General features: G+C 39.1%; 3 protein-coding genes across 4 annotated transcripts in view; 2 read left to right on the plus strand and 1 right to left on the minus strand.

Annotated features, from left to right (window-relative positions):
• The first annotated feature begins 2,400 nt into the window (after positions 1-2,400).
• On the plus strand, positions 2,401-19,232 carry TAF5 (TATA-box binding protein associated factor 5). Its single transcript, XM_074295488.1, has 11 exons — positions 2,401-3,062; positions 6,832-7,069; positions 9,149-9,464; positions 9,811-9,974; positions 10,083-10,218; positions 12,367-12,487; positions 12,928-13,057; positions 14,662-14,826; positions 16,706-16,883; positions 17,108-17,285; positions 17,972-19,232. The coding sequence occupies exons 1-11, from the start codon at positions 2,420-2,422 to the stop codon at positions 18,187-18,189; spliced, it is 2,487 nt and encodes an 828-aa protein (XP_074151589.1). The 5' UTR covers positions 2,401-2,419; the 3' UTR covers positions 18,190-19,232.
• Positions 19,225-23,364, minus strand: ATP5MK (ATP synthase membrane subunit k). Its single transcript, XM_074295492.1, has 4 exons — positions 23,175-23,364; positions 20,902-20,998; positions 20,725-20,817; positions 19,225-19,353 (listed from the first exon to the last, which is right to left on the minus strand). Exons 2-3 carry the CDS (start codon positions 20,986-20,988, stop codon positions 20,728-20,730), a joined length of 177 nt encoding a protein of 58 aa, XP_074151593.1. The 5' UTR covers positions 20,989-20,998; positions 23,175-23,364; the 3' UTR covers positions 19,225-19,353; positions 20,725-20,727.
• Positions 23,365-23,489: 125 nt separating this feature from the next.
• Positions 23,490-25,206, plus strand: part of PDCD11 (programmed cell death 11) — a 34,611-nt gene continuing 32,894 nt past the window's right edge. For both annotated transcript variants that reach the window (XM_074295486.1, XM_074295487.1), the window contains exons 1-2: positions 23,490-23,634; positions 24,262-24,371. In XM_074295486.1, coding sequence (XP_074151587.1) covers positions 24,270-24,371 — 102 coding nt within the window. In that variant the 5' untranslated portion in view covers positions 23,490-23,634; positions 24,262-24,269. The remainder of the gene's footprint in view (positions 23,635-24,261; positions 24,372-25,206) is intronic.

Consider the following 25,206-nt stretch of genomic DNA (forward strand, 5'->3'; position numbering starts at 1 on the left):
GGCTAGGGCGGGGTGATGGAGAGCAGGTGAGGAGGGCGGGGCTCATGACCCACACCTCCTTAAAGAAACCACACCAAAATTTGAAAAATGTTAGTAGAAAGAGCTCTGCATTCATCTAAAAGCCCTGGAACCTTGGTCCATGGTATAAAAATGAGAATTCCAGAAGGGCTGGGACTGTTTTTTGCCTCAATAAGTGCTTAATAAATACTTAATTTTCTAATCCACTTTATTACCCAATAAACCGCGTTAAGTTCATTTTCAGTTTCTCTTTAAAATATATTTTATTTCCCAGTTACCTATAAAAAATTTTAACATTTATTTTTGAAAGTTTTGAGTTCCAAATTCCCACCTCTATCAAGCTTACTCCCCAACTCCCATCCTTGAAGAATCAAGCAATTTTATATCGATCCTATGCGGAAGTCATGCAAAACACTTTTCCTACTTAGCTATGAGGAAAAGAAAGAAAATCCCGGTTTCTTTTCTCTCTTCCAATACTCTTCTCTTTTCAATTTAGATGAGATGGCGTTACTGAATCCTCCCTTTTCCACCCCCAATCTGTTCTTTTAGTTGATATTATATTTTGTAGCACCACTTTTTAAGAAACATTGTTTTAAGTCCACTCCACAAATACTTTTTTCTTAGTCTGGGATACCCTAGAATCTAATGGCCCAGATTTATGACTAGGAAGTTTTATACTAAAACATTAGTAAGCTGAGGTAAGGCCCCTCATCTGGAGAGTGGGATGGTGGAAAACATGGAGATATCCAGGAAACTGAAGGTAGATGCGTAAGGAGACTCTCCTCCTCCGCAAGAATGGAGCCATTTGGTAATTTTCTATTTAAACTAATTAATCTTTATTACTAGATGCTAAGGTTACTTGTTTTTTAATACTTGGCATTTAAGAAGCTTGATTGCAGGGGATTCCGTAGGGATAGTGTGATAACTTACAGTAAAAATACAGGGGAAACAGGGGCTTGAAACCAAAGGCCTTCTGTTAGACAGTAGCTTGTTAAGGCTAGAAAAGCCCTTAGAGATCTTTTCTAGTTCAACGTCTTAATTTTACAAAAGAAGGAACTGGCTTTGAATAAGGAGTGGGGTTGTGGTGAGCTAGCCTTGGGTCGCAGAGGAAGATTCATTTCATTTACATAAATTAAGACTGAGTTGAGGGGCAGCTAGGGGGCGCAGTGGATAGAACACCAGCCCTGAAGTCAGGAGGACCCGAGTTCAAATGTGGTCTCGGACACTTAACACTGTCTAGCTGTGTGACCCTGGGCAAGTCACTTAACCCCAGCCTGGGGGGGGGGGAAAGACTGAGTTGAGGCGGCCTCAGATAGAGCCTTATTTGGCTCTATCTTGTGGTTCAGAAGTCAAGAGTGAAGAGAACAGATTTGGGATCATAGAGTTAAAGATTGAAGCTATTCTTGCCAAAACGAAAAATGATTTTAAGAAAGAAAAGATCCTCTATGCGGAGCCCCCTGCTGCAAAAAGTGCCAGTCCTTGCTGCGCACTGCCCGAAGAAGCCAGGCACGCTGCAGATTATTTATGCGTTAAAGAGAGTGACTCGGCCCCCGGCACTGGAAATTTGACAAACCAGAGTACTTCCTTCAGTAAGGAGTCAGAACATGTGCCGCTTCCTATGGGGCCAGAGCGCGCTTGCTCCCAGTTCTATTAGAGGTCCATTAGATAAGCGATTCCGGTGATATCCTCCTTGACTTCGTAGTGTAACTCTAACTGTGCGGTATGACTTACGGTGACCCCAAGAGCTAAGAGACCCTATCTCCCTTCTCTTCTTTGCAGACGTCAGAATTATGGCTATGGAACATCAGACTAGATGCTTAGTTTTGCTTAACTTTTTTAAAAATAGTTTTTATTTACCAGATATATGCATGGGTAATGTTACATTTGCCTAACTTCTTAAACTTTTTTTGTGTTTTTATACCTGGTGGCTTTCCAGGAGAGAGGAATCTATGTTCGCAAATGAAAATGATGCAAACCTAAAGAAACGAAAAACACGTGCACGTCCCTTCTTGCGTGCTCTAGACACTGGAAAGGAGACGAAAGAAAAGGGGCTAAAAGGAAGGTCAGAGGTGCACTCCTGCCCCCTTCTTTCGTCCCCCGGTCCAAGCGGACAAGGCTTCCTTCTCCGCGGCAGGGAGGCCGAGAGGAGCCTTTTTTGTGCCTCGTTCCTGGTTAGATGTCAGGAATAATGCCAGTGCTTATAGCGGACTACGAAAGTGCCGTTTGGTCACCTGCCCCTTCCCAAGCAGCATTCTTCCGTCCCCAGATATTTCCGCCCCCGGCTGCTCCACGGCTGCCGTAAACCACCTCACTGTATTGTCGCAAAGCGTCCTCCACCCCGCCCTCGCAGCGACGGAAAGGTGGCCACACTTAGCGGCCGTCTGGGGAGCTCGGCTGCAAGATGGCGGCGCTGGCAGAGGAGCAGACGGAGGTGGTGATCAAGCCTGATCCGGAGGGACCTCCTGCGCTCCCTGCCACGCAGCCGGGCGACTGTCCAGGCGAGGGCAGCGGGGGCAGCCACAACAGCAGCCACAACGGAGGCGGAGGCGGAGGCGGTGGTGTCGCGGCGTCCTCAGCGGGCGGCGATGGCGGGACCCCGAAGCCCGCCGTGCCTGCTCCGGCAGCTGCTGCTGCTGCTGCGGCGGCGGCGGCGACAGCAGCCCCGGGGGGCGCGGCCGGGGCTCCGGCAGAGGCTGCCGAGGGCATGGCCTCTCAGGACCGGCAGACCCTGCTGGCCGTGCTGCAGTTCCTGCGGCGGAGCAACCTACGCGAGTCTGAGGAGATTCTGCGGCGCGAGGCCCGGCTGCTGGAGGAGGCGGCGGGAGCTGGCGCCCAAGGGGAGGTGGACGGACCCGGGGCCGAGGCCACTAGCGCGCTGCTGAGCCGGGTGGCCGCCGCCGCCGCCGCCGGACCCACCGGCCCGGGCCCCGGCTCGGGCTCTGGCCCCGGCCCCGGCGCCTGCCCTGCGTCCGCGGGCCCCGGTGCCTCAGGGGCCGGCACGGGGAGCTCGGGGGCCGCTCCGACCGCGGTCGCTCCTGCCAAAGGTGGGTCAGAGGGTCCCCGGGGCGCGGCGGGGATGCCCGGCTAGCTGTCTGGGGCTGCCGGCCCCGCTCGTCTGCGGGTTTGGTTTGAATTTCCTGGGCCCGCCTCTCCGGCCGCAGCCCGCCCCCTTTCCGGAGCGCGCCCAGCGCGTGGGCACAGCCTCCTTCTGGAGCCTAGCGCTGTCCTTGCCCGCCCGCCCGTGGGGATACGCAGCGGGCGGCGGGCGAATGGATGGATGCACTGGTGGACTGATGTGGATGGATGATGGATGGAAGAAGGGACAGACGGAAAGATGGATGGATGGATGGAAGAATAGAATATGAATGGATGGAGGGATGGGTGAATAGGTGGAAGCATGAACAAGGCAGAAGGGTGGATGGATGAATGGTTAGACTGGCGGATGGACGAGTGGAAGAATGGATAGGTGAATGGATGCATAAATGAAAGGATGAGTGGAAGAATGGATGGAAGGATGGCTGGTTTAACTAATAAATGAGTGGAAGAATGGAGAGTCTGATGGATGGATGGAAGAGTGGAAAAATTGATGGGATGAATAGATGAATGGATAGATGTGTAGGGTTATGAGCACAGATGTGGATGTCAGCTTTCTACAAGCCCAATCACAGACTCCTGGCTTCCAAATTCCACCTTCTGCAGGAAATCTTTACCTAGTCCCCTTAATTCTAGTGCCTTCTTTCTTTTGATTATCTCTGATTTGTACTCTAAAGTAGGGCTTCTTAAACCTTTTCCACTAGCAACTCCTTTTCAAACAAGATGTTTTTACATGACCCTGGTATTATGTAAGCATATAAAACAGGAATACAAATCAAACATTTATTGTTAACATCATAATTTCATGATTCCCACATTCAGTTACATGACTGAACTACAATTTAAGAAATTGTGGTTTGTTTGTATATATTGTTGACACATTTTTTCTCTCTTTAGGTTGTGAGCTCCTTGTCTTTTTCCTTTCTCTCTCAGTACTTAGCACAGTTCCTGACATATATTGTGGGGTCTTAATAAATATTAACTGACTGACATGGTATGTGACTGTGCAAAATTAGTGTTATAGGAAATTGGTGATACAGGAATTCACACTGTGATATTGAATAAGGGCTGGGAAGATCTGGTAAAGGTCAGATTTGAGCTGGACCTTGAAGTTTAAGTATGATCTAGGTGAATGAGAGGGGGAAGAATAGCAACTTCAAACAAAAATTACCTAGTATTTGGCAGACCAGCCTGGCTGGACCAAGGAGACTGGCAGAGAAGAGCAGAAAAAGAAGACGGGAAAATTTTGAAGGTTTTTTTTGGGGGGGGCGGGGGGAAGGATGTGACATTTTAGGAATGATTCCTGTACATATGGTAGACTTTAGAAGTTGGCTCTTTTATTAACTTAAAGGAGAAGGGAAAAGAAGTATTTATATAGCACTAAACACAACCTGTAGTGTAAAAGAGCAAAGCTTTTAGTAGCTTACTTGTCTGGAACTCTCTCTCTGGAAATCTTACCTATTCCTATCACACTAAGACATAAGAAGTAGGCAAAAATAGTTGCTAAAATAGATATCTCAAAACCAATGTAAAAAATTCTGCTTGTATTTTACATATAATTCTGTTTACTTGTTTAGTTTCCAGATGAGAAATTGAATATTATAAGGTTGAGGCTATCAGTAATAAAAAGTGACAATAGTGGAAAGAGAAGTTGTAGTATGTAAATATAAGAACTAGAATAAACCACTCTTTCCTGTTTAATATTACTCTGTGTGTGTGTGTGTGTGTGTGTGTGTGTGTAGTATTTACTTTCCTTTCTGTGTAAGTATTATATTCTCCTTCCTCCAAGAATGCATGCTCCTTGAAGGCAAGGACTATTTAATTTTTTTCTTTTTAGTCTCCAGCACCTTGTACATATTAGGCACTTAATAAATTCTTATTGAATTGAATTCCATATCTTAATAGGTCCCAAGGTATTACTATATTGCCTAGTATAGCAATTAATATTTATAATGATGACTCTTAGTAATGAAGAAAAGGTCAAATTACATTATATTCAAAAAATTATTGAGGAAAAAAAAAAAAAAGCTTTGGTTCTTGAAGATGTAAACCATCCAGACTAATTTATGAGAAAAAAAAAAAAAAGCTTTGGTTTTTGAAGATGTAAATCATCCAGACTAATTTAATCCTTAGGGATCCTGGATAGATAGCAGTGACTTTTAATATAAATAGTGGTTTCAAGTGACATTAGTATTTTGTTCCTTTATCAGGCTAATTTAGAATCATACAAATCATGGAATTTAGAGCTGAAAGAAATATTGAAGAGTCCAGCCCCCTTATTTATAGATCTGAAAAATAAGGCTTGGAGAACAAAAGTGATTTACTCAGGGTCATAAAGGGGAAATTTATGAATTCTGTGCAGTTGATAAATTATTTTTTTGGAAGTTGCTTTTATTGTTGGGGCGAGAGGAATAGTAAAACAGTCAGAATTAAGTGATTTGTCCAGGGTCACTCAGCTAGTAAGTATCTGAGGCTGGAATTAATTCAGGTCCTCCCAACTCTAGGTCTGTTACTTTATTTACTGCTCTTCCTAGCTGCCCCTAATCAGCTCTTTTAATAGTCATACATTACTATGTATGTTGTATAAAAAACTATATTAAGTCTTCAAGAGATAAACTATGATTTTTTTTTCTGAAAAAGTTGTCATTGCATAGCTTTGCTGTATGGAAATTAAAAGGACATATATTTTTGGTCTTTGTTCTTTACCAAAGAGAGTAACATAGTCATTAAATTAGGTATTAAAGTAAACTTCTTGCAAATATTGTTTCATTCTTTGTACTCATATCCCCAGTGCTTAACACCACCTAGTCATTTAAATCATTGTTGTTGATTGATAAAAAAATTTTTTTCAATTTAATTTAGATAACATTTTATTACCTACGTATGTTAGGACTTGTTAGGTTTTGAGAAGACCACGAAAAAGAATATTAAATTAAACATTTATTAATCATCTACTATGTTGAAGGCACTGTTTGAAGTACTTTCCTCCTCTTCTTCCTTTCCCTCACCTCCCCCTTCTCTCTCTTACACACACATATAACATAGTCCTTGCCTTTAAGAGGTTTACATTCTGGGGGAGTGGGAGGGGAATTCAATAAAGAATAGATAAATAAGTCTTAAAATTATTTGAGAAGAGAGAAAATATTAAAAACTACAGAGATTAAGACAGGCATCAAGTAGAATATACCAAGTTGAACTGAAACAAGCCAAGGATTCTAAAAGATGGAGGTAAAGAAGTTCATTCCAGGCCCTGGGATGGAAGATGGAATGCTGAATTGCCGAGATAGTTCAGAAACCAGTCTGACTGGAATGTAGAATGCATAAAGAATATAACATGAAATAAATCTTGAAGGATAGGCTGGAGCCAGATCATGAAGGACTTTATGTGCCAGGCATATTGGATCTATATGAGTGATAGAGAGTGCTATGATCATTTAAAGAATGGTGAAATCACATTTTTTAAATGAAATTGCTCAGAAAAATTATTAATTATTTTTGCTATTTGGTTTTGCATTATTTGATAGTCGCCACAGAAATACAAGGTGGAAGATGAATGTGGCAATATGAAGAGACCTAGAAACAAGTTCTAATTCTTTTGTCAGTCAGGGGAGAGGAAGAGAAGGATGGGAATGGATGTGAGTTATGTTTCACTCCTAGATATTATGCTAAAGGTTTTGTAGTGTTTCATTCTCCCTGAAGTATTTTTTTTCCTTTTTGTAGTTGGAGTAGTTGCTGTAGAAGATCAGCCTGATGTCAGTGCAGTGTTGTCTGCCTACAATCAACAAGGGGATCCAGCAATGTATGAAGAGTACTACAGTGGACTGAAACATTTCATTGAATGTTCCTTGGACTGTCATCGAGCAGAATTATCTCAGTTATTTTATCCTCTATTTGTACATATGTACTTGGAATTAGTCTACAATCAGCATGAAAATGAAGCAAAATCATTCTTTGAAAAGTATGTGAATATCCTTGTACTGAAGTTGTCCATGTATAATGTTGTAGAATTACAAAATTTCAGAGCTACAAGGACTGTATGAAGTGACCCAGCTCACCCTCTTTCTAATTACATAGTAAATAGGAGACCCAGATGATTTAAATGACTTTACAAGTGTCACAAATATCATTAACTAGTAGCAGGATTAGAATTGGAACTCAAATCTCCTGACTTTTGGTCTAGATCTCTTAGCCCTTCACCAGGATTCCTCTCAAAAGTATATATTTCTTTCTGTTTTTATTATAAAATAGTGTAGCATGACTGAATATGTAGAAGAAAGTTAATCTCCAGTGGCTTACATCCAAGAATTTATTTTTATTTTACTCCAATTAATAAGAAATTACTTCTTGTTTCCATCCTCCTAAAGTTCTTCTGGGTAAATGAACAGAATAAGAGACTCTCATTCCATGCTTTATATTTGTATTTGCCAGTACTTTTTTTGGACCCCAGAGTGCAAATATTGATGGTACACTCAGGGTCTGGCCCTGAACTGAATGCTCAGTCTCCATTCATTTGCTCAGGAGATTAAAACGTCAGAGACCAACTGATAGTTCATAAGAAGAAAATGATGTATCATTAACAAACAAATGTTCTCTTGGTATTCCAAAGTCAACTTTGTCCAAGACAGAATTTATTTCCCCAAGCCCACTACTTCCCTACAATCCTGGCCCTACCATTCACCCAGCCAACAGTGCTTGAAACCTTGTGGTGTTGTCTTGACTCTTCTTCCTTTCCTGTCATGTCTAATCAATTACCCAGTCCTTTAGATACAGCTGTCATAAAATAGGGCACTCCTTTTGAACCCTGCTCTGCTTCTCAGGACTTGTAAAACCATGACCTAGTCATTGATCCTCATGGCATTTTAGTCTCTTCACTCTAAGATAGGGGGATTGTTCTGTATGACCTAATCTCTACCTCTGGATCCTGATTTCCTTTCTAGCTCTATTGCCATTTCCCAAGGGCAGTCCTTTTGTTACCACCTGCTTGGACTGCTGATCTTCCTACCCACCTTCAGTTTCTTGTTTTGCCCATTCCTCACATTGCTACCAGACTTATGTTTGCATAGATCTGCTCCTGTTAGTCCTCTGCTGAAAATTAATAGCTCTACACTGCCTGTAAAGCCCACTCTCCAGTTAGCTATTAAAAGTCACCTAAAATCCAGCACCTCTTTATCTTTCAGATCTCATCGCTCATAATTCACTTCCAATTCATTTCAAAGCAATGTGTTAACACTATAGCCCAATTGAATTATTCTTTGTCCCATATATGCACCATTATTTTATATGTAGAATGTTTGTTGTCATCCCCCTACCCACCAATCCCTTTTTTGCTTCTTGGAATATTGACTTCCTGAAGATGTCTATTTCTGGAAAGCCTTCCTCAGCCCCTTTCTCAAACATTCTTTTCAGAAATTCTCTTTACTTCCTCTGATCTCATATGGTACTTTATACTTATTATATACTATTCTATTCTATTTTTCCCTATAATTACTATGTTATTAGTATTCCATTGAATAATATTTCTATATCATAAAATTTCAGACCTAGAAGGATCCTTTGAAGTGAACTTTCTATATGCAATTCTTTGCTTCCTACTATATTTTAAGCTCAAAAAAGTTAGCTACTATATCTTAATTGTTTAAAATTTCCTTCCCCTTCCTTGTTATGAAGACAACTGTGATCCCAGCCACCCAAGAGGCTGAGGCTGGTGGATTACTTAGCCTTACAGGAGACTAGGGTGTTTATACCAAGTCTGCCCCTCTTAGGTTTAATAATATATATTATTTACTTCTCTTGTGTTGTTCATTTCATTAATAGATGAAATGCTTATTATAAAGTCTTAATGGCTGAATTTAAGAACTGAATTAGAATAAGTTAAGATGAAATTAATTTCTTAATACACTGTGTTAATCCCTGTTTAGCAGATGTGCTTTAAAGGGGCAGCAGCATTACTTTAGGATATATGGGAGGAAGGTAAATACTATAATTATAATGAAGAAAAAACTAGTTATTAAAATTAATCTTTTAAAAATTGAATTAGGTTTCATGGCGATCAGGAATGTTATTATCAGGATGACCTTCGAGTGTTATCTAGCCTTACCAAAAAGGAGCACATGAAAGGGAATGAGACCATGTTGGACTTTCGAACAAGTAAATTTGTGTTGCGCATTTCCCGGGACTCTTATCAACTCTTGAAAAGACACCTCCAGGAGAAACAGAATAACCAAATATGGAACATAGTCCAGGAGCACCTGTACATTGACATCTTCGATGGGATGCCTCGGAGTAAGCAACAGATAGATGCTATGGTGGGAAGTTTGGCCGGAGAGGCAAAGCGAGAGGCAAATAAGGCAAAGGTATGGGCCCAGTCCTGGGACACGTATCATGCAGAGAATCAGAGTCAGGACCATTTCCAATGGATCAGTTTACACATTCTTTTAACCAATCAATTTGTCAATAAGCATTTATTAAGCACCTGCTGTGTGCTGGGCACTATGCTAAATTTGAGAGTAGCTGGGGCTACATAATAAAGTGACATTGAAGTGACAGGGGTTTTGTTTTCTAAAGAATGGGTATACATAATTTGTTTTAAACACCAATCATCTTATCAGCATCTTACTTCACTGTGCATTAGTGGGAAAGTGCATTAGAAATGCCTGAAAGCATACATATTTTTGAAATATTTGCTCTTTTGATTTGTAGGTCTTTTTTGGCTTATTAAAAGAACCAGAAATTGAAGTTCCTTTGGATGATGAAGACGAAGAAGGGGAGAATGAGGAAGGAAAGCCCAAAAAAAAGAAACCTAAAAAAGATAGTATGGGATCTAAAAGCAAAAAACAAGATCCTAATGCTCCACCTCAAAACAGGTTAGAAAGGAACTTTGTCAACTAAATGGGCTTTCCCATGAGGGCACTTATATCTGCCATTATCAAAGCATTATTTGACAAGCTATTTTGTTGTTTTTTTTAAAATAGAATTCCTCTTCCTGAATTGAAAGATTCAGATAAGTTGGATAAGATAATGAATATGAAAGAAACCACGAAACGTGTGCGCCTTGGTCCAGATTGTTTACCTTCCATCTGTTTCTATACATTCCTTAATGCATATCAGGTTGGTAAAATATTCATGGAAATTTAGGATACAATAGTTTGAACTGATTTTGAAAAACTGCCTGTGAAATATAATTAAAATAAGCCTAATAATTGGTTTTGGAGGGGGAAGATATAACTTTACTGTTTGACTTAACATATGAATGATTTCATTAAAGATAGCACTTAGAAAAGATAGATAGGCTTCCATTCCTTAGAAAGTTTTTGATGATTTGCAGCATCACACTTAAATGAAAATTTATTATTAAATTCAATCAGTAGAATCCTCTAAAATTATGTGAACTTTTGAGAAAGCACCACGATTTTGTTCTGCTAGGCTTGGGAAGTTTCTGTAGTTTATATAAACTATATAAGTTTAAAAGTTTATACTTGAAATTATACAGTACTGTGCTTAAATTTTCTTTGTGTGTTTATTACAAAAATTACTGTTAATTTTGCACTTCAGGCCAAACGTAAATGACTTAAAATTAAAAGTGAAAGGAGAGAGGTAGGTGGAAGGTGGTGAAAGATCACCTTGATGGCTATTCAGTTATATTGATTGCTTTGAGACAGTGGGGTTTTATCCAACTTTGCTTTTTTTTCTTTTTTGGTAGGTAGTCAGGGTTAAATTATTTGCCCAGGGTCACACAAGTTCCTGACACTGAATATGAACTCAGGTCCTCCTGACTCCAGGACCAGTGCTCTATCACTTTGCCACCTACCTGTCCCCCCATTTTTTTTAATCATGGGAGAATTCTCTCTCATGCATTCTCAAACTTAATAAGATAGCAGCCATTGTGTTTTGATCATTTGTTTTCAAAGATTTAATTGTGGTGGTTCTTTTCCAGATATATAAAATACCACTTGATAACATTTTTATACTCCTCTTATGTCCCTGTCATTCTGCTTTATATTATCTGTGTAGCAGTCAGTCAACAAGCATTTGTTTAGCACCCACTGGGTGCCAGGTGCTGAAGATACAAATGCAGAAAATGAAAGATCCCTACTCATAAGGTGTTTACATTCTATCAAGGGAGACTAGTATATATAGGATAGTTCAAGGGAGATAGAAGACCTAAAAGGGGACAGCACATTATTAGGAAAGCTTATTATTGTAGAGAGTGGTCCTTGAGCTGCTTCTTGGAGGAAGTGAGGGGTTTGAGGTGAAGTGAGGAAAAAGTGAATTCGTTCTAGACATGGGGACAGTCAGTACAGAGGTGTGAGTGCCATTTGTGAGAACTAGACAAAGGTCGATTTGATTGAAGGATAAAGGAAAGAAGGAGTAACATGAGGTCAGAAAAGTGGGTTGGGCTAGGTTGTAAGGGGCTTTAAAAGTTTAACAGGAAAGTTGACATTTGATTATAGAAGCAATAGGGAACTACTAGAATTTCCTGAGTAGGGGAGTAGTGACTTGGTGAGCTTAGTCTCAGATAGTCTGTCAGTTGATCCTCAGAGGTCACAAACATGACGATGTTGCCTGGCCAAGCATGTCCCTGCTGGCTGTCCCCCAGAAGTGGAATGCTCTCTATACCTTGTCTGTCTTCAGATGTAAACTCCTTGAGGGCAGAGAACTGTTTTCTCCTTTTCTTTGTATCCCCTGTTCTTAAAAAAGTACTTGTCAATTGATTAATTGTGCAGAAGATGGGAAAGGGGGAGCGAGGGAGGAGTTTAAGCAAGTAGACCCATTAGGAAGCCAGAGCAGGAGCCCAGGTTAGAAATGAGATGAGCTCAGACTAAGGTGGTGATTGTGTGAGCAGAGAGGAATCATATCCAAAAGATTTTTGAGGAGGAAGAAACTGGTAAGATTTGCCAAGGTATTGAATATGTGGAGGGAGGAACTGAAGATAAGGCTAAGATTGCAAATCTGGAAGACCAGAAGAGTGATGGGGACTTTGACAGAAAGAGAGAAATTTGGAAGAAGAGTGGATTTGGGAGAAAGGTGAGTTCTGTTGGACATGCAGAGAGGAGATACATGTATCTAATTGCCTTTCTAAATTGGAAACTCTTTGACAGCAGGCATCTTGTCTAATTTTTGGTGCCCTCGGCACTCTCCCTTCCCCAGTATAATGCATGGCATATAGTAGGAACTTAATATTTTTTTTCAGTATAAAATGAGTATATTATCTGTGGTATGATTTCCTATTAAAACTTCCTTCCCTTTTACTGACAGGGTCTCACTGCAGTTGATGTCACTGATGATTCCAGTCTGATTGCAGGAGGTTTTGCTGACTCCACTGTTAGAGTATGGTCTGTGACTCCCAAAAAACTTCGTAGTGTGAAGACAGCAACAGGTAATAGAAATGATTTTTTTTTTCATTTACTAGAAATCCATAAAGCACACTACTTTTTGATCTTAAAAGTGATTGCCATAAACTTCTATTCCAGTTGGTTTTGTTTCAGCTTCTAAGATACAAGTGATTTTCCCCTACATCCTTTGAATGTTTAACACCAGAGTATCATGTGAAAAATTTGGCTAAGGGTTTTCATTTCACATACAAAAAGAGATGATTTCAAAATGAAAGAAAATAATAAATTAGAGCAAAGCCTCATTTTAAGGGAAACTGGTTTCTACTAGTAATATTTTAGTATAAAATACTGGACAAAAGTCTTAAAGAATGAGATAAAGAATAAAACCCTTAATTGTTTAGATGAGTGATATATTCTGTTAAATTATGATGTGTAATTTTTTGCAAGTGTCATTTAAATTATTGCTATCTGGAATTTTTTCTAGATCTCAGCCTTATAGATAAAGAATCAGATGATGTTTTAGAAAGAATCATGGATGAAAAAACAGCAAGTGAATTGAAGATTTTATATGGTCACAGTGGACCTGTTTATGGGGCAAGCTTCAGTCCTGACAGGTAAAATATGAAAAGCAGAAGAGGTATGATATATGATAGCATCATATTGTGACTGGACAGAATATTTTCTAAAGCTGCATTATGCAAATTAAGATATTATTGAAAAGTTTTAAAATTATACATATTCATGATTATATTTAAGGATCTTGCATTTTGTTAACTTACTTCAGGACCCCAGTACAAAAAAAAACCTCCTGAAGAGGGCTCTTCAAAAGTTGTCATGAGAAACATGCAAAGCAAATTAACTTGTTTGAAAATTCAACATGATCTCATCCCTTTTCATTTTTTTTTGGAAAGGCTGGCTAACAGTCATATATCATCCTGATATGTAGCACTTTGTTGCAAAGTACCTTAATAGAAACATTTTCTCCTACATGAAACTCTCTAAATTAGGGATTCTGTTTTGAATATTTGATGGGTCATACTGGGTTCAGCTACCTCTCACTGTCTACTGCTGTTTGAATTGATACCTAATAGCTTGTAAATAAATGTAAAGGACATAATTGCACATGATTGAGACTTTCATCCTGTTATAATCAGAAGATCGATGAAAACTTCTTCAATTGTATTTTAAGAGTTATGATTAAAACAGGAGAAAAGCCCACTTGGAAGAAACATTGAATAGCTAATATTAAGGATTAATATTCAATATTTGATTTGAAGTCTGAGGACTTGAGTATGAATCATGACTTTAACTCTTAGATAAGGTACCTATGCTATCTAGGATCATTTCCCGATTTGTAAAAATGTGAAGGATAAGCCATTATTCTGTAGAGATGTCTGGTGGATCACTAAAGTTTATTCCCCCAAGAATAAGGAGAGCATTCTATAAAGTTATAATCTTATAAGATTATATAGTCAATGTATTCTTAGCTGAGAATTTTCACTTGAATACACTGATCTCTTCCAAAAAAATAATCCCTTAGTCACTAAAATTTTTGAGGGGCAAGAGTTTGCTTAATGTATAAAATGTCTTAAAGATTATGTTTTCTTATGGTTGGGTAAGGATAATACTGTATTTTCAGTGCTAAGCCATAAAAATACTTTCTGAAAATTTGAATTTAAGTTAATTTAAGGTGACATGAGAACATAATTAGCATTTTTATAAATGTTGGCAAAAACAGAGCTCACTTTAAGTGTTTTATGGTTTACAAAAAGCTTCCCAACCCTGTGTTGAAGTTCAAGCTGAAATTGTGTGTTAGCATATAACTACCTAACTTTGATTTGAATTCTATCTTCAAAGTTAGCTTTTTGCCTCTCGGCAAATTTCAACTCAGCACTTACTTCAGTTTTTTGTTAAAAATAATATAAAATAATTTAAGTGCTTTGCAAGCTTTTACACTACCAAAATTATTCTGGCCCATAATGCCTAATACAGAGTTTACAAATAAGGTGGGTGTTCAATCTTGAGCACTTTGGGAGTTTCTGTTATTTTATCTAGAAACAAAGCCAGCAAATTATTAACAGCTCATCCTAACATTAATATTTGTAGTGATCATAGAGATCCATTGATTTCTTTGTATTCTTAGGAGAAAATGGAGCCTCATTTACACTTACAATAGAAATCACATTTATCCTTTTTTTTTTTTCTTTTTTCCTTTAAGAAACTACCTACTTTCCTCCTCTGAAGATGGCACCGTTAGACTTTGGAGTCTTCAAACATTCACTTGTTTGGTTGGATACAAAGGACACAACTATCCAGTGTGGGACACACAATTTTCTCCATATGGATACTATTTTGTGTCAGGAGGACATGACAGAGTAGCTAGGTAAGAATATAAATTTTACTTGTCAAAGAGGAAGATGCATTTTTAATTGGAACAAGACTTTTCCATGTATGGTTTTATAAATATTCAGTATCCTTCAAGCAACAAACTTTAAAATGGCACTGAGTCATATTTTAAAGAATGATAAACTGACATATATCTTGTGATTTCTAGTCACTGTACTATGCTAGAATTAATCATACTTATAAATTATACTTATAAATTCAAAATTAACATGGAAATAGGAGTTGCATCTAAATGAGAATATACTGCTTGCAATTCTGTGAAGCCCCTTTTCTTTTCTGTTATTTCATACTGAAACAACATCTTTTGTAGAGTAGGGCAAAAAGAAGTTGAACTCTGATATGGACAAAATAAAATGTTCCTATTGATTTTTTAAAGTAGATTTTCTTAAGTTTCTCTCCCTTCTTCACACCTTGCTCTTCTGTAACAAAAAAATGTTAAAAGGTGCCATTTGGAGTATATGCAACATTCTGCTTTTATTCTCTTCCCTCCTTCCCACCTCTTGCCCAATCTCTTAAGATACATTTTATTGTGTGTTCTTTGGAACTGAAATAGGCCATTATGATTACTTCAAGTATGGCTTCTTTTAGTACTTTTTTTTCAAAATGTGCATTATTATAATCATAAATTATTCTAGTTCTCTTTATTTCTGTATAGTCCATACAGTTCCCCAAATGGTCTACATTTCTTCTTTTTCCTAGTTTATGGCATTCCTCTATTTGTTCAGCTAGTCCTCATTTGATGAGCATTACTTTATTTGTAATGCCTTGTGACTACAAGGGCTGCTGTGAATACTTTTGGTTTGTTTACATGGAGAAAAAACTCTAGATACCAAAGTAAGAGAACTACCCCAAATGTTCATAGAAACTATTTGTGTCTGACCTGTGGCAGAACATTCTGAGCTCCCATTGGTTTGAGTTGGACACACTAACTTGACTCTAATATATTGATGTCATTTTTGTCCTCTTCAATAACAAAATGACCTAGTGGGAGGATATGCTTTGTATTAGAAAAACTGGATCAAAATGTTAAGATGAAGCATTTCTATCAACTTTCTCATGATTCTAACTTTTTTCCCAGAATGGTTAAACCATTTTAGTGTACCATGTTAAGAAAACCTACTACTTTTCTAGGCTATACAGAATTAAGAGAAAAACCACCATATAACTTGTCATCTAGGCCAATCTGTACCAGAATAGGAGTCCCTTCTACAAAATCCACAAATAACATATCCAATCTTCCCTCAAAGGTCTCTTACCAGAACAGAATCCATACTCTTCCCCTGAGGCAGGACATTCTACTTATGGGTAGCTCTGGTTGATATGAAGTTTTTCCATACATAAACCCTAGAGCTATACCAGATCAACTTATTTCCCTTAACACAGTGGTTACATTAAAGGCAGCACTGCTTTAATTTAAAAAATTGATAACTAAATAAAATTCACATCATATTTTGCCCATATATTAAATATTGAATAAATAAAATAAGTTAAATAAAATGTTAAGATGAAATTTGAAAAAACAAGTAATTTCCAAATGATCCAAAGCACTGTTAACATTTTTTTAATATAGGTTCCATACTTCATACTTAATTCACAGAAAGAAGTTATATATCCAATTGCTATAGAACTGTAGATTTTCAAGAAGCCTCCTTCCAGAGAAAGGTTCCTTCTCTTTTCTTCCCCTCCACAGTAATTAGTATATAACTGTCAATAAATTTTAAAAATAGAAATCTGCTTTTTCCTCGACAGCCATACATTTTAATAAATTTTTAATTTTAGACATTTTTATTGTTTTTATGGCAGAATATACTAGTAATAGGGACCTGTTTTAAAGCTGATCTTTTGTTTCTGTTAAGGCTTTGGGCTACGGATCATTATCAGCCTTTACGAATATTTGCTGGCCACCTTGCAGATGTGAATTGTACACGATTTCATCCCAACTCTAACTATGTTGCTACGGGTTCAGCAGACAGAACAGTAAGGTTATGGGATGTCTTGAATGGGAACTGTGTAAGAATCTTCACTGGACACAAGGTAAATTATAACTTAAATAAAGCCATCAACAAAATATTGCTTTATAAGAGAAAAATAGTTCTAATTTCATTAAGTGAACAATAATATATACTATTGCTGAATTCAAATAGCGCTTTGTACTATTATTGGAATTTGTCCAAAATTTAATTCCCCTTTTCTTAGTTCTTTGACTTTTTTTTTTTTTTTTTTTTTTAAATGTTCACATGTCTTTCTTTACATTATAGGGACCAATTCATTCTTTGGCATTTTCTCCCAATGGGAGATTCCTGGCTACTGGAGCAACAGATGGCAGGGTACTTCTTTGGGATATTGGACATGGATTGATGGTTGGAGAATTAAAAGGTCATACAGACACAGTATGTTCACTCAAGTTTAGTAGAGATGGAGAAATTTTAGCATCAGGTAAGGAACTGGAAATAAAGTGTTGGAGGATGTGTGTTTAAAAAGTAATTCTGTGTCTTGATTAGTTTTTAAAACTCTTTATTCTTTACCTTGTCAGAGCAATTCCAAACCTAGTGATTTAATTATTCTTTTAGGCTCAATCCTACTTGATATTTTACACTGTTTATAATTAGTCATTTATCAGAAACTGTTAAAAAAAAAGTGCTGAAGTATGGTATTTTATTTTATTCTGCAAAATGGGTTATTATTTTTTTATTTATAATTTTTTTCACAGTATATATGAATAAGTAATTTTTTAAATAATATTATCCCTTCTATTCATTTTTCCAAATTATCCCCTCCCTCCCCTTGATGACAGGCAATCCCATACATTTTACATATGTTACAATATAACCTAGATACAATATATGTGTGTAAATACATTTTCTTATTGCACATTAAGTATTAGATTCCGAAGGTATAAGTAACCTGGGTAGATAGACAGTAGTGCTAACAATTTACATTCACTTCCCAGTGTTCCTTCTCTGGGTGTAGTTATTTCTGTCCATCATTGATCAACCGGAAGTGAGTTGGATCTTCTCTTCTTTATGTTGAAGATATCCACTTCCGTCAGAATACATCTTTGAAGTATGGTATTTTATAAAACATCAGAATTTGGTTGATGACTTAATATACTATTTCCACAGGGTCAATGGATAACACAGTTCGTTTATGGGATGCTATAAAAGCATTTGAGGACTTAGAGACTGATGATTTTACTACAGCCACTGGACACATAAACTTGCCTGAAAATTCACAGGATTTATTACTGGGAACCTACATGACCAAGTCAACACCAGTTGTACATCTCCATTTTACTCGAAGAAACTTGGTTTTAGCTGCAGGAGCTTATAGTCCACAATAAACTATCATCTATATTAAGACTTTTTGAAAGCCACTCTCTGGAAAAATAAAAGATACTAAAAAGTAAAATACCTCAAAGATGAACACTTAAGCCACAAAAAGTGTCTTAATCTAAAAGGATCTGGAAGGAGGCTGCCTGGAAATCTAAACTGGACAATAGTTCTACAGCAATTGCATATTTAACTATTTCTGTGAGTTGGATACAAGGCATGGATGCTGTAGAAAGAAAACAATGCTTTGGATTATGTGGAAACTATGCATTCTCTGTTCAAATTTCATCTTAATTTATTTTCTTTTAAAAAGAAAACCTGTAATTATTGACTTAAGTAATTTTTACCCACTTCCAAGCTTCCAAATCCTTAGTGTCCAATATAACACTAAGTTTAGGTTGGTTGAACTCTTCTGAATATATTCCTGATATGAAAAAAAAAATGAAATTTAGCCACTGTCTGGCATTTGATTACTTCAATAAGTAGCAACAGATCTGTTGCCTACTTTATAATAGTTTCCTGTTTTTCACCTTAATTACATATGTTCTCAGCTCACTGAGATCAAATAAGCAGGGGTCTAGTCTTAATTTAAATAAACCTCTGGCCTCATGAGTAAATCTCACTGCACTATTTACAAAGGTCTGAGCAACTAATGTAAGTGCATCTGAGAATTTCATAAGCCAGTGAAGGAACAGCTCCTATTAATAAATAAAGAAATTCTCTTATGTGAAGATGACAATAAAATACTGATTCACATGGGAAATGACTTCCTCTGTTTCCCTAGTTCCCTCCTTGTAAACTAATAATCTTTTTTTGAGGGAGGTAGAAGATCTTCAGCTAAACTTTGGTTTCAGTTAGCTGATATACAAAATATAATACACTTGAAGTCAAACGCAGACATTTCAGTTGCTTACCTCCAATACAGAGCCTTGCTTTGGGAAACTAAAAGCAGATTTAGACAGACAAGTCACTGCCAGTTTTCTGCCTTTGTTGTATTTTGTACAGTTTTTATATTTTTGATACCTTGTAAATAAAAACAAGTCAACTTTTCTGAGTTCATGTTTTATTTCAAGAACTGTAGATCACATGCTAAATTGACAGCAGATCTTCCTTCAGCCAGGGAACTTGATGTTGGACAAAAGTATACACATACACACACATACACATTGGGACTCCTATAAAAGCAAAAACCAAAAACATAAATGTGAATATACATACTAATTTAAAGACAACATTACAACCCAAATGAGAGCTCACAACTTTATAGTATATTTATATATGAAGCATTTTCATCTCATGTTTATACATAACTGTATGTTTTTGTCTTTCTTTGTAACTTCAATATTTACTTTGCAAATTAGTATGTTAAGCATCTGATTCAATAATCTTCACTTTGGAAAAAGGACATATAAACAGAAGTTGAGAATTTAATTTAATAAATGCTAAATATCTAGTATGAACAGAACACTGTTAGCTATTCTTTTTCTAGGAAAGATACAACATGATATCTGCCCTTATAAAATTTAAGGTCCATTGAGTAGATATGACACATATAATTCAAAATACATAAATGCATGAGAAATGCAAGCTATGCTAGATAAACTTTGGAAGAAAAAGTGGATGTGAAGATTAATATAGACTGGGAAGATTTGAATTGTATTGGAAAGTATAGAGAGATGGAATATCCCAAAAAAGGAACATATTTATTCCACCCAACAAAATGTAAAATGACTACCCTTTGCAATTAATGCACATTAAAATATAAATGCCACAGATACTTTATCATTCATTCACGGTTACTATCCAAACATTCAGGGGATTATTTACTTGAGAAAAGGAACTACACAATCCTATGACTTAAACTGTATTTTCTAGAGACATCAGTTTTATAATGATTAAAAACTAAGACTTTTGCAGAGAACTAAGTTTAACAGTGGTAAAGAGCAAAACTATGCTTACAATTTTAAATAGTATTTTATTTTCCTAAATACATGTAAAGATAGTTTAACATTCATTTTTATAAGACTATGTTCCAAATTTTTCTCCTTCCCTCTCCCCAAGATATCCAGCAATCTGATAGACATTTCCAAATTTGTCATGTTGTGCAAGAAAAATCAGATCAAAAGGGAAAAAAAATGAGAAAGAAAACAACAAAAAGGTAAAAATATAAGGCTTCTATCCACATTTAGTTTCCATGATTCTCTCTGGATGTGGTTGGCATTTTCTATCCCTAGTCTCTCGGGATTGCATTGAATCACTGCATTGTTGAAAAGACCTGGATGTGCTTAAATTTTTAAGACTACTACTTTTCCAAATATGTAAGTGAGGTAAAATTCAAATTCCTCAATCCCTTAAAAATAGCCAGAATGAGAAAATTACTCTTGAAAATAGTAACATCCTCTTTTTTATTATTATTTTAGGCATTTTTCACAAATAACATGGCCTACTTACAGAAACCCTCATCTAAGCAAAGAACTCAACAACCAAAATGTGGAATTTGTGTTGCTCAGAGACAAGTGCTTTCACACACCATGTCAATATCTTACCATTTATGTTTCCTTTACAGCTGGAGTTTTTTTAGATCTTGTCTTAAAGTAAAGTATGAGCAAAGCGATTCCTCCATAAGTGGCCAGTACGTACTGAATAAAATCAACCAGAAAACAAAGTTATACCAAAATTATTTTAAGATAGGTTTGCCCAAAGAATCACAACTTAGTACTTACATTCTTTCTGCCAGTAAGGGTGTATGAATTGAAGTATTTCTTAAAACCAGTGAACTGATACTGACTGTCAGATTCTGGACCTGCCATAATTGAAATCCTAAATATGAAGAAAAATCCAACAATTAATTGGTTTGGCTACAATCTGAATTGTGAAAATAAATTACATTTTTTGCAATGTAACTTAATACAACAACCAACTGAACAGCCATCTTCCTCCTTTCTGGTACTGGACTTCTTAACAATAGCTAACGTTTACAAAGCACTTTAAAGTTTGCAAAACACTATAAATTAGAAAACTGGAAGACTGATAGTTAAATGACTTATCTCTGATGAAGGAGGATTTGATTACTTGTCCTGCTGGTTCCAAATGCAGCCCTTTATCCATTGCTGCCTCATTTTACCCCCATCTGAAGTTCTAGCATCGGTGTACCTAAGACATCTACTTCTTTTGGGTAGAGAAGGGAAAACATTACAACCCAAATGAGAGCTCACAACTTTATAGTATGTTTATATATGAAGCATTTTACATCTCATGTTTATACATAACTGTATGTTTTTGTCTTTCTTTGTAACTTCAATACTTACTTTGCAAATGCCCAGCCCTAAAAAGCTACTAATTTGATCCTCACAACAGCTTTTTAAGAAAGTCAAGTACTCAGATATTTTACTTAATTGAGTATGATTCTGGGCAAGTAAATGGAGATGGTTGCACCTACCTACCTGCCTGTTAAGCAGCTAGGTGGTACAGTAAATAGAGCACCAGGCCTTGGAGTCAGGACCTGAACTCAAATCTGACCTCAAACATTTACAAATTGTGTGTTCCTGGACAAGGGTTTGCCTTGCAAAATGAGCTGAAGAAATGGCAAATTATTCCAGTATCTTTGCCAAGAAAATTCCAAACAGAGTCACAAGGAATAGAACATGATTGAACAGGACTCTCATAAAAATTAAGCAATAACTCTGCATAGTTAATTACAAAACAATTTTATAGTTATTTTATGTCTGATGAAACAAACTAAGAGAAGTTAATACAATTTGTTCAAAGTTTATAAATGGCAAAAGTGGGGCTAAAACATGGGTTTTCCTGCCTGCAAATATCAGACTCTTGTCTAAGCACCGCTACAATTTGCCTTAAATCAATACAGCAAGAAAATAAGATGAAGTTTCTAATCCTGCTCTTGCTAGAGATTTTGGTAAACTTAAATTATAGGTTGTACAATGTTTTCAAGTAGTTGGAGACAATCTATTGATATATTGTATTTTCTTTTGGATACTTAATTTTCTGTTGCTGAGCTGGGGATTTTGTTAATGTTACAGACTCTGGAGATAACATTGTTCCCTCCAGCTCTAAACCTACAGCCACGTGGAATCTTTTTGTTTTACGCTCATCTTCTCAAATAGAATCTTAGGGCACTGAAAACCCACATCACATTTTTGAATTTTCTAGAGCAAAGACAGGAACCAGAGGAGAATTCCACTGATACATGGAATTCTCAAGCGGGGAAACTTCCTCTGCCAATGCAGGTCGCCCCCTCCCCCCTTTAATGTATAGTCTTCGACAACCGGTCCCAGAGGCAGGCCAGGGTCAGGCTGAAGGGTGTGTCAGAGGCAGACCTTGACCCTGGCTTTTCCCAATGTCAGGGAGCAGTTTTCTAGACTCTTCCACTAGGCTGCCTCGAACGTTCTCCAGAATACCTCGCCACTTTCTCTCCTACTTCCCTGTACTCGGGCGAGCCCTAAGCGCCTGCTTGTGGAGAAAATGCTAAGAGACAAACATGAGCGGGTGGCCGGACTCCGACTCCCTCCTGGGGCTCCGACTTTCCCTTCTCCTGCACCAAAGGAAGCCCAGCCTGACCACTCGACACGTGACCCAGGACTCGTTTCTCCCCCTCCCCCCAGAGCCCATTGTTTCTTCTGGGTTACAGATCACTTAGTTCTAGGGTCCCCCTAGTTCTGACATCTGGCAGGACTCTGTCCTCATTCTTTTTTCTTCTTCACTGCTCCAATTCCTAGGGCTTCCCCTCCCCCCGCTTTTCCGGCCCTGTCTCCCCCTTTTTTTGGTTGCTTTAATAAAAAAACCGGGGGTGGGGAAGAAGAGGGGTGCATGTTGCTGTAAACACGGCGGGGAACCAGCTTAACAAGGAGTCCGTCCTTCGTCCTCACTCTCCTCTAAACCTCCTCCCGCCCGCCGGTCTCCGCCTCGGCCGCGCGACGGACTATCAGCCATTAAATCACTCCCGCAGACTTCGCGGTGCAACGGACTCTCGACTCACCGTGTGAAGTGCCCGGAAAAAGAAGTTAGAGGTCCGGGGTCGTCCGCAATTTATTCACCCTACAATGTATTCGGCGCAGCCGCTGCCCTTCACTGTCCGCGGCCACAGCCCCTTCCCCGACCCGGACCCGGAAGAGCTTGCCTCGACGTCCGCTAATAGGACCAGAGGAATGCAATTCTCGTCGTCGATTGGTAGGCGTTAGAACGCCTTTCTCCATCCGTTGTTGATTTCCCGCCCCCTCTTCCCTCGCCCCCTCCCACTTCCGCCGGCGCGCTCCCCTTTACCAGAAACGAGCGGAAGAAGTTTCAGACGGCCAGATTTGCTTCCGGAAGTGCTTTCTTGGCCGCGCTGATCCACGTGGGGCTGAGCTGAAAAACCGTAGCTAGGGAGAAGTTCTCCCGGGCTCCCCTTCTGGCCTCTGTTCCCCGGCCCCCCGTTCGGACGCCGGCTCCCGGGACAAGTAAGTGAGATCCAGATCCCGGCCCAGCTCCCAGCCTTTAACGCGGCCTTCCCCGGGCTTCAGCCTTCTCCTTTGCCGACGGAGGGGTTGGTCCCGATCCGGGCATCTTAACGCGCGTCGCCCTGTGGGCTTTCTAAGTAACGCATTTTGAGCATTACTTCAGCAGAGTTATTTGTGTATTTAAAGCCGTGCCTCGGAGAGCGGCCCCGTGGGGGGTTATTTACCAGCCTGCGGAGAGCGCCCAGGAGATAAAAATCCTCCGCGTTGGCTTATTTTTCCGGGGTATCTGAAAGCGCTCGGGTTCCCCCCCTCTCCCGGCACATTGACACCTGGACGTGGTCGGGGGCTGTCGCTCTGCAGGCTCTGGCCCCGTCCCTGCCCCCATCCCGGCGTGCGGGGGAATGGACCACATGATCTCCGAGTGGCCAGAAAGAGCCGGGGCCGAGAGTCTGGCCTGAGAATCGGGAGAGAACGGTCCTCTCCGTCACCACGCCCCCTTCCCCGGGACTGCCTTTCTGACTGCGGCTTCTGGTTTAAGTGGCCTGGGCGGTGCTGGGTTGTTTAGGGGTTGGGCCCTGTGATGCTCATCATATTTCACTGTAATTCACTGTGCTTTTTCTCTTGAAGAGACTGACATGGCATCCCAGGAAGACAGCTTCCCGCGAGGGGGCTCGAAAAAGAAAGCGCCCGGGGAAAAAAACCCCCAGCAGCCGGTGGAACATGACAATTTATTCGATGTAAGTGGGGGGCTTGTGTGGCCAGAGAGGCCCAGGCGGTGACAGTTTGACTCTAGAATTCTTAAGAACACTGGACTTTAGATCCCTTGTAAGATGGGTGTGTGTACGAGAACAGCTGAATGGCCAGGCCCAGGGGGTCTCACCCTGGGGTTCTCAGATACTTCCAGATGTAAGCCCTCCCGCTGCTCTCGGGGAAGGGGAGGGATAAAGTGAAGTGAGACTGTCGGGGAGTTAGGTTCTGGGAAACTGGAGGCCTAGAAGCAGATGTAAAGCTGGTGTCACGCAGTCCAGCCTGGGCCTATTGCACATTCTTGCCTAAGATTATTCCCTCTTCAGTCCAGTTTACACACAGAGCCGCTCCTTCCTGTTACCTGCAGGATCAAATGGGGGTACTCTGGATACTATGTCCTTCACAACCCTACTCTGCTTTCATCCTTACCATACATTGCTCTTTTTCTCTTAATCATCCATCTAAACAGGGCCCTCCCTCCTCTGACTGTGGCTGTTTCCCCCTCTCCCATACCTACAATTCTCCCCCTAACTCCCAGTTCATAGAATTCTTTCTTTACTTCAAAATTCTCCCCAAATACTACGGGTTATATGATGCCTCCCACTGCCCAGTTCCCTTCTTTTTTTGGTGGGGGGGTGTTATATATGTATTTGTGCACACAAATTTGTACACAAAAATTCCCATGTGTAGCAGAGGGCCTGATACACAGCAGTAGTCATGTAAAAAATTTTTTGGAATGATTGATAGTATAACTCTAGATTTTTCCCCATTGCCTGTTGTAGCAAGGCCTTGTGCTTGCAGTATAAGAGCTAGGAAATGATCCTG

The sequence above is a fragment of the Sminthopsis crassicaudata genome, chromosome 2 (assembly GCF_048593235.1).
Source record: "Sminthopsis crassicaudata isolate SCR6 chromosome 2, ASM4859323v1, whole genome shotgun sequence".
NCBI classification, from domain to species: Eukaryota; Metazoa; Chordata; class Mammalia; order Dasyuromorphia; family Dasyuridae; genus Sminthopsis; species Sminthopsis crassicaudata.